The 14,798-nt window shown below is 34.7% G+C and overlaps 1 protein-coding gene across 1 annotated transcript in view; it reads right to left on the bottom strand.

Moving 5' to 3' along the window:
- Fmn2 (formin 2) overlaps window positions 1-14,798 on the bottom strand; it is a 377,915-nt gene that overhangs the window by 53,119 nt on the left and 309,998 nt on the right. The window contains exon 15 of the mRNA XM_046432483.2: window positions 13,593-13,644. Coding sequence (XP_046288439.1) covers window positions 13,593-13,644 — 52 coding nt within the window. The remainder of the gene's footprint in view (window positions 1-13,592; window positions 13,645-14,798) is intronic.

Raw genomic sequence — 14,798 nt, 5'->3', positions numbered from 1 at the left:
CAAATATGTTAGAAAAAAAAATGAAGAAGAGGAAGTAGGATAGGATGGGGACTAAGAAAGAGAAAGCTAAAATGACATCTACTATTATCATAGTAGATAACAAAAAATATCATAGTTAACAAAAAATGCCTAAGTGGGTAACAATGAAATTGTAGTGCAAGCACATCACTGAGGAACAATAAAGCAGAAAATACCAGGGGAAGCAGATTAAGAGAAAGGTAAGAGTAGAGAAGGGTGTTGCAGAAGGCAGCTGCTTGTTCAAATAAGGCTGGGTACTACTTAACTTGTGTCTACACTTACAAATTTGAGAAAAATAAAAATTACTAAAAAGTGAAATGAACAAGAGAGGCAGTTTGGAAAAATATGTGGATAACAAGTTTGGAAAAAACTTTCTTAAACTAACTTGATTACTGTGTTTCCTCTGCAATTCATTACTTAGTAGAACACCAAAAGACAATGAATCACTTAGAAATAAGTAACAGAAATAGAAATGAGCATCAATAGTCTGTGGCTATGATGCTGGCAAAGCTTCTCCCATTCCAAATCTTATAAATATTTCCCAATATGTTCCTCTAGTTAAAGTTTCAATTTTAATGTTTATTTCCTTAACTCTTTTGGAATGTATTTGGCTGATGGCCTGAGGTAAAAATCTAGAAATCCAGATATACTCTTGGAATCCAGAAATACAGATCTGCTTCTATCAGAACCTCATTACATTAAGTCTGAGTTTGCCCATCTTAATCTTAAAACCTTGCTTCAAATATTTTAAATTATCTTCATTTTGTAGAAAAAAAAAAATTTTTTTTTCAGATTGTTAGATCTACCCAGTTAGGAAATTCAAACAGAAAACCTTACCAGTAGTGGTTTTGAATCTGATCTGGGACCTAAATATTTATGTTTTAGGAAGGAACTAAGAAATTATCAAAGAAAAATTTGCTGGTGTCTTTCTATATCTATTGGTTTTTTTAATCAACTAACCTAAAACCTCTCTCTCACTCCCTCTTTTTTCTTGGTTATATACTATTACCTGGGAGGCAGACTATTCCATCTTTTACTCATTTCGAGTAAATCTTACTGAATTTATTCCGAATCAAATGCTAAGGATTATACCTAAAATAAGCTATCAGGTTTTGAATTTTGACATTTAATTTCCCTTTACAATGAGTGGCTTTCTTTGATTAAATTTGTTACCAATAGCTTGCTCCTTGTCCTGGATGCCAATCTCATAATGAGAACACAGTTTTAAGAAAAAGGAAAAAGGAGGTTTATTGCTTTGCTATCAATGGAGAGGCACAGGAAACTCTGGTTCCAGAGGCTGTGATTCTGCCCTTTAGCATGAACAGGGAGCTTTTGAAGAGGTGATTCAAAGGCTATTCTCCACATGTTTTCTGTTGGAGATGTAATTCACCTGTTAATTTGGGAGACAGTCATTTCTGAGATCTTCTGGTAGCATCCCCAAAGTCCGAAATACTTCATCCCCATGGTGGGGTTTGTACTCAAGGACAGATAAATTTGTTTAAAATAGAGGAAGAAAGGTAATCCTATTTCCACTGAGATTAGGCAGGGGACAAATTAGGGTGGAACAGGGAGAGAGGAAGGGAAAGAAACCTGCTCATTTTTTTTTAAAAAGATGCAGTGGCAGAGGAGCAAGGGCTAAGTGGACAACTGTTACAAAATGATATTAAAGTGGGCAATTATTTCTGAATACTGACTTTTAAACACTTCAATATAAAACATAAATTACTCATATTTCCTTATATTCTTAGTATATGTTGTCCTGAACTAATAGGTTATGAAAACATACCATTATCTAATTGAATGTAATACTGACTCACTGTAGATTTAGCAAACCAATAAAGACACCGATAACTACTGAACAGCTTGCTACTTGTTCTCCTTATTATCTGGGCATGTTTTTAAAAACACTACAGGTCAGGATAATTTGTGGAGTTTACACAAATATTACAATGCTAAATAACTGTATGTCCACGTTATTGGTAAAGACAGGGAAGAGATCCATCTGCCCTCAACTATTTACATTAGAAATTCAAGTCTTCTAAGCTATTAAAACAGAATTTGGGGGATGATGCAGTTTAGTGGTAGAGCGCTTGTCTAGCATGCAAAAAACTCTGGCTGGGTTCAATCTCCAGCACAGGAAAAAAGAAAATAAATAAATAAATAAAAACGCCATCCAAATTTCACATTTCCTATAGTATTATGGATGAAAAGCACTTTTAACAGAATGAAAAGGTAAGTGTCTTATGCATTTTACATCTATACACTAAGTAAACACACTAATTAAAGAGGTTGCTTTTTAAAGAAGGTTAAAAGTCTGCCAGCTTGTATCTGAAAGACAATTAAGCAGCAGGGTAAAAAAAAACAAAAACAACAACACATATTTCAAAGTTGAGAGGTTTTGAATATTATGTAAATTTATCCCTATCTAACCAGAAACATAAGAGATTTACATAATGGGAAAAAGGAAAGATAACTTGCATGAGTTTTGAAAGAAATAAGACCTACGCTTTATATTTATAGGAATAAAAACTAGAAGACTCTTAACACAGATTTTTAAAATATGTATGTCAATCTACAAGGTATTGTTTCTTTTCTAAGAAAGACAGCACAGGGGAATGAGTAGTTTCAAAAGAAGGAGACTAATCTGTTTTTTGTTTTTTTTTAATGGAAAGAGCACTATGATTCATTGTTTGAATGTTAAAACCAAACATTTTCTGATTTTAAGTTCTCTACATCAATAACTACAAAGTACCTCCCATCACCAATATTCAATCATGCTCTGCAGATACTGAATTCTTCAAATGAAAATCACCTTTACCAGAATGAAGTTTCACATAATATAAGAAGTGAAAGATATGAAAAAAATGACCTATGGGGAGAAAAGAAGAACAATGGGACTCAGGGAGAGAAGAAGATAATGGGTTCTAGAGTTTCACCATTTCCTAGCAACAATAGTCTCTGAACCTACACAACTTCCCATTCTGCAACTCTTTCCCTGACTGCCCAACTTACACATTCTGCTATGATGATGAAGTCTCACTTAACCCTATAAAAATCAGACCTTTAACCAGTTGCTATTTTTTAGGAGGGGACTCCTAAAAATGTGTCTCCACTGCTTAATAAAGCATTGCTGATTCCTGGAAGTCTGCCCCCATTTAACTTTTGCTTTCAAGAAGAACATGGGGGTATGTGCTGTATATTCACTTACAACACCCTCAAAACAACAAACAACTGGGAGAAAAATAGCAGTTCTAATGTCTTTATTATTGTGTCCTCTCAAATTTTTCTTCTTTCCCCTGATTTACTGAAATTGTTTTCTAATTTCTGTTGTCCTTACTGACCTTTTCATTGTAGGCTCTTTCTAGTAGATTCCTGGACTTGAAGTGAGTCAAGATTTTATGGTCTAGTTTCTCAGATACTTCTTAGGCCAATTTTAAAAACCACATCAAATATTCCCAGTCTCTTTAGCCTAATCACACTATCCTCTAATCAAATAATTTTGATATAAACTCATGAGTTTTTATCCATAAAAACTCATAATTTACTGCTAACAATGTAAAGATTACAACCAAAACCAAAGAAAGACTATAAATTATTTTGCAAGGATATACTTTCATAACATTGTTATATAACCTCCAGTCAATTTGGGAAATGTTTTAGTGGGTTAAATAATATACAATAGGGTTTGGCAATCTTCTGGAAGTAGCATGCAAAAATCTACATCTATTCACACTAATCTAAGGTTTGTGTGCCAGTAATAACCCCTCTCTTTCAAAAATCAGTATAGATGCAAATTTCCATGCCACAGTATTACCAGAGGGATTAAGACCTATTTTCATTGCAAATATTCTAATGTTTCTCTTAGGAGACTATGTGACTAGGAATGGGAGTGTGACCTTGGTCTCACCCAGATGGGCAGATGTGTTTGGGGGAGGAGGAGGCAGAATAGGAGCTATGGAAAATCCTTAGGCTTCTGAAGGAAATATGTTTGAAAAGTAGAAAAATGCATACTCTTTAAGGAAAAAAATTTTAAAAATCATGTTTATTGTACACTTATTTACATGTTTAGTTAGTGTTAAATACAATATTTACATGGTCATATTGAATTCTCAAAACAAATAGAGGAAACTAAGACTGGAAAGATTTAACAAGCCTGCCATCAACTTAGAAGTCATAGATATCTTCCTCCTTGACACTCCATGCAGATGCCCAACCTGAAAAGTGTCGGAATTTATGTGATTATTTTCCTCCTCCAACTCTGATTTCAAATTTGCAAGGTGTAATTTCTGTTGCTCTAAGTTCACAACTATACTGCCTTTAAAAACAAGTGGTAAACAGATCAGTCAAAAAGTTTCTTCATGTTATTTTTCAAGTTTATCCATACTTGATGTATGAAATAGCAAAAAATCAAATGATGTAAGAGTTTATAGTCTAAATATTTATACAATGAAATGAAATTCAACTTTAAAAAAGTCAGTCAATAATTCCACCAAATTTTCCCTTTTTAAGGTAGCTCTATCTCTAGGCCTTTTGTTCCACTAATCTTTCCTGATGTGTCAATTTTTCTTCCTTACATTGATTTTAAAAAATGGCCTTACCTACTGCTCTGGCTGGGGTAGACAGGGTACTTCCTGAGCCCATGTTACCTGTTCAGGATCAATCAGACTCACCCTTTCAAGAATTTACAATAATATATACAAGAAAGAGATAGACTTGAATCATTAGGGGCAAGTCACATGATAAACATTAAGAAGCAAAAATGCCATCGAGCAATTATATTGTTTATCGCTTGCCATTTATTGTTCTATTGAAGACAGACTTAGATAGGCAGTTGGTATAGATATGTAAATCGAGTTAGCTCAGATCAAGGAGGCCAATTTGAGTGAGTCCTGGAAGTTGGAGACTGCTCCCTGAGGGATTGAAATGCCTTCAGAGCCCTTCCTACACCCTTTTCAAGATAACCTGCCCCAGAAATTGTCCCTCCATACATTGAGTTGTGAAAGTTATTAATTAATATGTCCAGGGCTGCTCCATCCTGCTCTTCCCCCTTTAGCCCACCAGTTTCCCACCTAGCATTTCCACATTTCCTGGCCTAGTCAAGTACAAGGAAGGTTGAAAGATAAGAGAAGGAGAACAAAGGAAGCCTAAGATATATAAAAAAGCAGAACACCTTGCTTCTTGTTATACCAGGATACCAGCTATGGCCCCCTCCTCCCTCCTGGGAGAGATCTAAGTTACCAAATGATTTCTAATAATAATATTTTAAAGCAGATTTCCAATTTGCCTGATGAAATGTGTATATAGAGGAAATCATCTACAACTGTTTTACTCTTTCATGTTTTCATTCTATCAAGAAAAATATTTCCCTGTCAGAGTGATTTTAGACTATTTTTAAAAACTGCTTTTATTTAGTTTTTCTGGAGTATCTGTTATTTTATCAATTTGTAAACCATAATGGACTTGAATAATGTTAGTATGGTTAAATACATTTGAAAGCTTCTTTATTAACTTTTATCCATAGAAATTTTGTTTTCATAAAATCCAAAATAGTGGACAAAATGACAAATCCTTTCTTTGTAGCATTACCTTCCCCCTCTACACCCCAACACCACATGTATTTCAAGAACACAGTGATTAGAACCCCAGAAAAAAATATAGTAGGTCTAAACTCTTTCAACGTGGAGAAGAACATAGTTTCAAGAAACAGTTCTTACTCTAGACCCAAATGTATTTTTAAATAATGGAGCAGAAAAGATCTTCTTGCCCCTATAGTACATGGAAGTTTCCATTTTCATACTTTTTAAAAGGGGAGAAATTCTTTAATATAATTATCAACTCAAACTGGATGAAAATCTGTTAACATTCTCCAAAGCAGAAAGTGCTTAAGTTCTTCTATTCAGAATGCATTAAAGTCAACAAACAAGAAACATTTCAGGAGAGACCACCACCCTAGAATGTTCTTTTTATAATTAAAAGTGGTGAGCAAATCTGCAAAGAGCATCATGGAGTCTCACACTGGTAAAGGTCAGTGGATTTTATAAAAGTTTAAATAATGCACCCACAGAAGAAAACAAAGAAAGAAAAGTGCTGTACCTAAAATTTGCCACATGGCCTGGAAAGAAAAATGTATGAAATACAGGTTTCTACCATCAATCCTAGGAAGGCTTGCTCTGATGGGTATCCAGACATAAATCTTTTGGCAGGATCCGAAGTAGTTAACTAAGAATCCAACAAACTCTAACTTTGCTCTACTTTATCAATATTGTTAAGGGAATGATGTCATTGTTTAGGGGTTTTGCAAAGACATTCCATGTCACTTCAGTTTTTAATACCAGGCTGGAGCCTGCATGGTCTGCCAGCATAAGCCAGATAAACAAAGACCTGTAGTCTTTCTATTCATCTTGGGATAGTTACTCAGAAAGATTCTGGAAAATATGCCTATTATGAACTAAACATTTCACTTTTCATTTTATCCATGTGCCAGAAGTCCATTCCTTGGATAAACACTTTACAAACTGACACTCTCAAAGTCACTAAACATGATAAAGTATGTGTGCATCAGTTCAGGACGGATTAAATATTTTCTCTCCCATGACGAAAGAACAGTTATATACTATATGAAACCACTGGGCCCACATTCCTTTCCTTTTTTTTTTTGTTGTTTTTATTTTGCATGAAAGATTAATTTTCCATTTCAACTCATTTGTTATGCAATCTTGGCTTTGGTAAAATATCACTCAAGCAATATTACATGCAGAAATAGGGTTTATTTTTTAAAATGTGCGATTTAAAGTTCTCTCATAAATGTGCTTTCTTCCATTACTATTTCTTGCCTCTGATTACTGATTATTTTCAACTGCCTTTGCAAATATTTAAGTGAAGTGGGAGAGGGAAGGGAACCTAATGTATTCTCCTTAAGAGTTAAAACAAGGACCCTATGTGGTACATTAAGTATATTTGTAAGCTATACAGTCAAAACATTCATCACAAAATGCTAAAACAGAGAACAGTAATTTATTACTTCTGTATGATTATGCTAATTGCTCTTCTAGTCAACAAATTCACTATAGTCTTATGGTGTGATCAGAAGATTAGTTACAGAGACTGAGGATGTAGCCAGTGCTAAAGCATATCTCTAGCAGGCAAGAGGCCCTGACTTCAATACATGCATACCATCCCCCAACTACCACTAAAAAATAGAAGAAAAGAAAAGAGGATTAATTACAGTTGAGCTGTCTAGTTGTTTTCAGCTCTTGGGGAGGGTGATTAGTTTTCTAGTCTAAAACATAAAAAGAACAGTGTTACGTAACATTTTCAGTAGCATGTATATGTCCTATTGAAAAATAAAAACATCTTTAAAAATGAATGTTTCCATCAACAGGAAAAATCACCAACTTCCTTGAAAAATATCCCTTTAAAATAGTTCGAGTGGTTACATGCATGTTGCTCTGACGTTACTCCACAGGGTATCAAGTATTATGCCTTACTCACCCTGATTTCCTTTAACTAGAATGTCAACTAAATTAACTGACAAGGGTAAGTTACCTAACACAATAGATGCAGTGTGATGCATATTTTACTTTTAATTATTTCTATCATCTTTATTGATGTTAGAAATAAACAATGATAATAAAGCAGTAGATAAACAGCATTTCTGAAACCTGTTCTTTTTCCATGTCAAAAGTCAAAAGTCAAGGTATGATTTTCATCTATGGAGATCAAAGAAATACTAAAAAAAAAATTTAAAGAAAAATCTGCAGCTACCCATAATTTACCAAATAATTAAGATTTCAGAGTGTAATACAGTTGATTTTGTAACTCTTAGCCTTCTTACTCTTTAAATTTAGATATAAAGGAATGACCATTTATTAGATAAATCCAAATTTTCTACATTCTTTGCTTGTGAGCTGACACAGATGCTAAGTAATTCTGTGGGAAAATAAAAACAATCATAGTCAGTCTTGTGATATTTCTCCACAATTAAAGAAAGCCATGTATGCTAATTAAAAATAAAATGAGAAACTGAAATAAACACACACAGTGGGAATGTAGCCAACCTTAACAACATTCCACTGAAATCCATCTTGTAATACAATATGATAGTTTGGCTTCCCAATAAAATCATCTGAAGATTGGAATATATTTGTTCGATTTGTATTTGAGTTTTGGATATGGTTCAAGACTCATCTGTCTCGTTGCCTTACTTTCTGGGAGAATTGAAGAGTTCAGTCAACTTATTTATTCAAAAGCTATATATTTTTGTTCATGTGAAATAGGAATTCAAAGTTCCACTTTTTAGATTAATAGAAAAAGGCATGATTAAACAGTCAGAATTAGTACATAAAATTATTGTCCTAACAAATATGAAAAAGTTCTGACTCATTTTAAACATATACTACCATTGTTTCTTTTGAATGTTTTTATTTAGTCATAAAATAAAATGATCTGAAAATACAATATTCTACTATAGAAAACAATTTTAATTATTTTCTTGATAAAAGTTCAGCTTATTCATTTTAAATGGAATGACATTTTTTTAAAAAGGCCCTACAACAAAGAAAAATTAATAAAATTCCTTTCCAAGCAAGATGACAACCCTGTATGTGTGCTATATTTACAAAGCATTTGCACATGAAAAAGCTTTGGTAGCAAGGCCTCCTATCAGCCATACTCCAAGAAGCTTATGAACAGCAAAGGAGAGCCATTCCATTCTCCCAGACCAAAAGGATAAAAAGGAAGGATGAGGTTCTGTCCCTTTTACAAATGAGGCCAAGGCTCTTTGTGGTTTATTCAGTTGCATTCTGGAATGACAGAGCTGGTTCAGAGGAAATGTCAGGGCCCTGACCACACAATCCTGCTTTCTTTCATAGAATAGTAACCTGGGTGAGCATATGAAATACTAAATTGCCTCAAAACCTTTGGGCAACATCTTTTGGTACAGAAAGGGTTGTTTAGTGACTATCATCTTTTGATCCTAAAGGCATTTGATAGATTCACTCAGCAGTCACAATATTCTGTAAATGACTCTCATTTCAAAAAATCAAAGCACTTACATTGGTCATCAATTTGACACTGAGTCTCTTGTCACAGGGTATAAAGTAAATGTAAACCTTCTTGAGCATTAATAACATCACTGAAGTTGAGGGGTGGGGGAAGCACCTCACCAGAAAATTCTTTGGATTGGGAGGTTTTTCAATATAATCATACAACTGAAATTTCCCTGTTTATTTTCTGTTTCAAGGTAAAAGGGCTAATAGAAGTGTGGAAACTGAAGATCAGTTTAAGCAAGCAAACCAGGTAGCATCAGTTTTTTTTTTTTAATATACCATCTTACCTCCAAAATGGATTTCACCTGGTTTATGACACCATGATACATAGAACATAATAAGAATAAGCAAATAGAAGGAAGACTGAGAAATCATAGGCCTGAATAAATACATATTTCTGGTTCTTGTCTCCCTTAAGGCCTTGTTGAGGCAAATGAAATATTTAGAGATCAAATAAACTGATTGTGTGTTTTCTTTCAGTTCTGGTTGGGGTTGGGGGGTGGCAGGGAGGGAAGGTAAAGAAACTTTTGGTTAATTCAAGCACAAAGAAGAGTGCCATAAACAACCATAGCTTTGAATCCTTAAGATGTTTATATAGATAGAGAGCATATTTGGTTATTCACTGTTGGGGATGAAGCGGTATATGAAACAGTCAAGCCTCGTAGGGAAAAGGAGACCCAGACTTTAGAATGCAGGTCAAAATCCATCATTCCTTCAAATGCATGAGAAGAGCCAGCCAGCCTGGCTGAGTGGAACCCTCAGCACACCAGGCAGAAGCATTTCACATGAACAATCCTAGGAGAAGCACTTAATTCAGCTGATGCTGATATACTTATTTTGTCAATAGTAGCTACATGGTATGTAGGACTGTAGTAGGTGATTTTATTGTTCAGTCTCGCTTCTCCGGGTCAGAGTAATTTATCGGCCAACCCGTCAAGATTGGTCAGAAGTTGTGTGAAAGCCTTTAATACTAGAAAGGCTTATAACATATATTGATGAACCTGATGCTAGTTAGAGAATGTCTCCACGTCTGCCCCACATCCCAACCTGATGCTCATGGGTGTGGATACAGCACAGTACACTTATGCACAGTTTTCCTGACTGCCAGGGTTGACTGTGATCCCCAAAAGGATCCTTCCTACTGTCTTCTTTCCTTGTTCTCTCTATTGGATTTCTCATGGAAGTTAAGCTTATTCATTTTAAATGGAATGACATTTTTTTAAAAGGTACTCCAACAAAGAAAAATTAATAAAATTCCTTTCAAAGCAAGCTAACAAATTGCTTTGAAAGGAATTTTATTAATTTTCCTGTATGTATACTATATTTACAAAGCATTTTCCATTTGGCCTATTGCTATTGTATCATGGAACTACAAGAGCCCTCTTTAGTCGCTCTCTACCAAGATCTCTGTAGTTTTTCACAGAGCCCATAGGTATGAAAATCCATATAATCTGTTTTTGATAAAATCAGTCCTCTCAGAAGGAAATGAAGATTGTTGATCAGAACCTGTGTGTACTTATACCAGAGCTGAAGCTGGTATGAGACAGTGGGCCGCTTCTCCCACAGGGAAACCCTCTACAAGTAGAAGCTGAGGTAGGTAGTCCCTAACCTTCATGGTCCCCACCCTCACCTTTCCTGGCATAGACCATCCTAGTGGAAGTATTAGGGTCCAGTATTTTTGATCTGTCCACACAGGATAAGAGCTTCCTCCTGGAGTTGTAAGTAGGGGCTGCTGCCTGCTTGACCACAACTGCCTATATTTGAGTTCCTGCAGCAGTTCCCGTAAGATTGGAGATGTATGCACATATCTTTAATTGGTTCTATTTTTCTGGGAAACCTTGATTATATAGAGAGAATGGGGAAGAAGAGAGAATTGAGTCAGAAAGGAAATAAAGGAGCATTCAGTGGAAACTCCTGACTTACTCCCGGGATTTACTTTTGAATATGGAAATTCAAATTTTCTATGGCCAAACTTTTTTCAACCTTTTTTCTTGAAACTAGTTCTTGATACATTGAGAGGAATGGGATATGGCTCACACACCACCAACACAACCTGTTCTTACCAAGATTCAGTAGATTTTCTTGATTAAATGAGCCTTTATTTGCTGTATGCCCTTAGAACAATTTCTAGAACTGGTAAGTGACTCTTTTATATGTCTTCCGCCAATCCAATGTTTGTTGAGAAAAGAGTTCATTCTCAAAGTTGGTCTCTTAGGTACTTTTGTGAATATAAAGGAAGGGAATTTTGAAAAATCTCTATGATATAGGTGCTTTACATATGTTTTTATATCACTTAATTTACTTATCATAAACTGATCACCACATTTACAATGTGGGTGTTGCTCCTCTTTTTTTTCCCCACAGATAAAGACATGGATTCACAAGTAGAGGTAAATCATTACAGCTATAATAGCAGCCGTTTGTTGCAAACGCCAAAATATAGGTCTAATGCCAAAATTCATGCTCCATAACCATGCCGGGGCACCCAGTAGTGGATTCAATGTAAAGAATGAAAAACAAAAACAAATACTGAGTCCAACATCTAACTCTGGTTTCTATTTCCACCACAAAATTTTGTTAATTGCTGATACTAATAATAATGATGGTGTAAAAATAACACAGCCGTTAACATCTATTGATCACTTACTAAATACTAAGCTTCTGTTAGGGATTATCTCATTTAATCCTTTTCTACAAAATAGGTACTATAACTGAAGGTTATGTACTGGTGTAGGGTCATAGAGCTATCACCTGTAGGAGGCAAGAATCAGACTCAATGGCCATGGAGCCAAGGTTACACAGTCATCCTATACAGAATTAGTATTAATCATTGCCTAGGTTACATGAGACTGCCAAGAAAATGATATTTCTCTTTATTTCTCTGGGGAAATGTCAAATGCTTCATATGACCCATTATTATTTTCTCTTCTGAATGTCAGAGTGACTTGTTTAATTATAAAAAATGGCTACTTTACTAACAATTTCATCATTAGCCAGTATATTTTTTTCATGCAACTAACTGAAATCTGTTATGATTTAAGGTCTTGAGCTCAGTTTTTGATTTCCATAGAAAATGACCAATTATGAACAATTTGTCTAAGATAATGTTTTCTATCAACTTGAGAACTACTAAATGTGTGATATCTGTGCACAGAATATAAGGATCTTGCCTAATAAAGTAATGAAAAAGAACCTCTTCAATGAATTTTTTCCCTCAAGAATAATCAGATTCTCTTTAAAGGGTATGATGGTTAATTTTATGTCAACTTGGTTAGGTTATAATACATAGTTTTGGGTCAAACACCAGTCTAGTTGTTGTGAAGGCAGTTTTTAGATGTGGTTAACATCTAAATCAGTAGAAATTAAGAAAAGCAGATCCCTCTTTATAACATGGCTGGGTCTCATCCAGTCAGTTGAAGGCTTCAGACTGAGGTTCCTGAGTGGAAGGAATTCTGTCTCCAGACTGCATTCAAACTCAAGATTGCGACATCAGTCCTACTGGAATTGCCAGCCTGCCAGCCTGCTGACTAATTTTAGACTTACCAGCCTCTATACTCATACCAGCCAATTCCTGAAAATAAATCTCTCTCTGACACCCTCCAACCCACATATATCTCTAATTGGTTCTATTTTTCTGAGGAACCCTGACTAATACATAATATAGATAAAAAGAAGAATACATCATGAGGCAGCAAAGCAGAGAGATTCCTGAGATTCTTTTTTTAATAATATTTATTTTTTAGTTGTACTCAAAACCTTTAGTTTGTTTATTTATTTTTATGTGGTGCTGAGGATCGAACCCAGGGCCTTGCACGTGCTAAGTGAGTGCTCTACCGCTGAGCCACAACCCCAGCCCCTTGAGATACTTTTCTATGCTGGCCTTTGATTGTAAATTTCCATTATGGAAGTGAAAATGTATCCCAGGGAATCTCTTAGCTTCCTCCCTAGAAGTTACTTTTGATTATAGAAATTCAATAGTTTTTCATTACAAAACCCTTCAACTTTTATTTTTTTTCAAAATTTTAATTTTTGATTGAATCTTTTTTGTTCTAATTAGTTATACATGGCAATAGAATGCATTTTGACACATTGTACATAAATGGAGTATAATAACTTCTTATTCTTCTGGTTGTACATGATGTAGAGTTACACAGGTCGTCTAACCATATATGCACACAGGGTAATAATGTCCAATTCATACTACCATCATTCCTACCCCCTCAATTTTTATGCTTGAAGTAGGTTCCTACTACCTTGCATTTTCTTGTATTACCTTAGTCCTAAATCCTATTTGAAAGAGAAGGTGCTAATCCCAATAATCTGATATTCAGCAGAATTTTACATCATCCAGAGTCATAAAAATAAAATTCAGAAATTTATTGAGAAATTCAAATACACCATTAGTTTTATTTAACATATGAAAATAAGAATTAAACTAATAATTGGTTCCTTGGAATGAAATATACTAAGAACTTTACAAGTCTATTCTTAGAGGAAATATTATATTAAAGGAAGGCAATTTCTCACCATTTATGAGTTTCTGTCAGTGAAGTCTCCTCTGCCTCTTGGTCAATTTTAGCTGAAAATGCAAGAAAAGGAAAGGATGTAATAAACAGTACATAATCTCAGGCAAAACATATTTAAAAAATGAAATTTATTTTAATTTTTTTTGACACTGGGAATTGAACACAGGGGTAATCAACCACTGAGCCACATCCCCAGCCCTATTTTATTTAGAGACAGAGTCTCACTAAGGTGCTTAGTTCCTCGCTGAGTCCCTGCTGGGGCTGGCTTTGAACTTGTGATCCTCATGTCTCAGCCTCCTAGAATTACAGGTATATGCCATTATGCCCAGTTTATTTTATTTGTCTTAATTCTTATGTACTCCAACCAGAAGTTGAGTATGGATTTTAAATCCTTAAATGTCGTATGATTGAAAAGATTATACAGTTTAGAACATTTTTAGGTTCTAAATAATTTATTTATATTATTAGTATTATTTTTATACTAACTTGAGAAATGAAAACACTAATTTTATGTTTACGTCAAATGTGTCAGGGTTTACATGTCAATAATTAGCTGAAAATAATTCTCTCAAGCAAAAGTACAAACATGAAGTTAAGAAACTACATAGCTGGGTGTGGTGGCTCAAGCTTGTAATTCTAGCAATTGGGGGGCTGAGACAGGAGGATTACAAGTTCGAGGATTACAAGTTGCCTTAGCAATTTAGTGATGCCCTAAGTAACTTAGTGAGACTGTGTCTCAAAATAAAAAATAAAAGGGCTGGGGATGTGGCTCAGGAGGAAAGTGCCCCCAGGTTCAATGCCCAGGACCCCCCCCCCCAAAAAAAAAGGAGGGGAGAGAAACCATCTAACCTTCTATGGAGCTATGGTGAGAATTCTGAACTCTTTACAATTGTGTTCAGATTGTACCAATTGTAACAGATCACCAGTGAAAAATCATAATCTTATTTTATCTAAAACTCTCCCTTTTGTGGTAGTGTGATAATGTACCCATTTATTTGCTTTAATTGTTTAAATACAAAGAATGATAGCCTGACACAAACTCAGAAATCAAATTTGGAAAGGAGATTAATATTTCAAATTGCTTAAAATCACCTACAAATTCCATTGTGTAAAATTAGCATTACACTGTTTTATGTATTATTCCATACCTACCCCCATCCCCCGACCCCTCTCTCTCACATACACACACTTATATTTTGGGGAAAAA

This window comes from Marmota monax, unplaced genomic scaffold, assembly GCF_021218885.2.
Source record: "Marmota monax isolate L192 unplaced genomic scaffold, Marmota_monax_Labrador192_F-V1.1 WCK01_AAM20220418_F8-fsc00090, whole genome shotgun sequence".
Lineage (NCBI taxonomy): Eukaryota > Metazoa > Chordata > Mammalia > Rodentia > Sciuridae > Marmota > Marmota monax.
The sequence above is the reverse complement of the archived record's forward strand: the minus strand, read 5'-3'. Positions and strand labels throughout refer to the sequence as shown.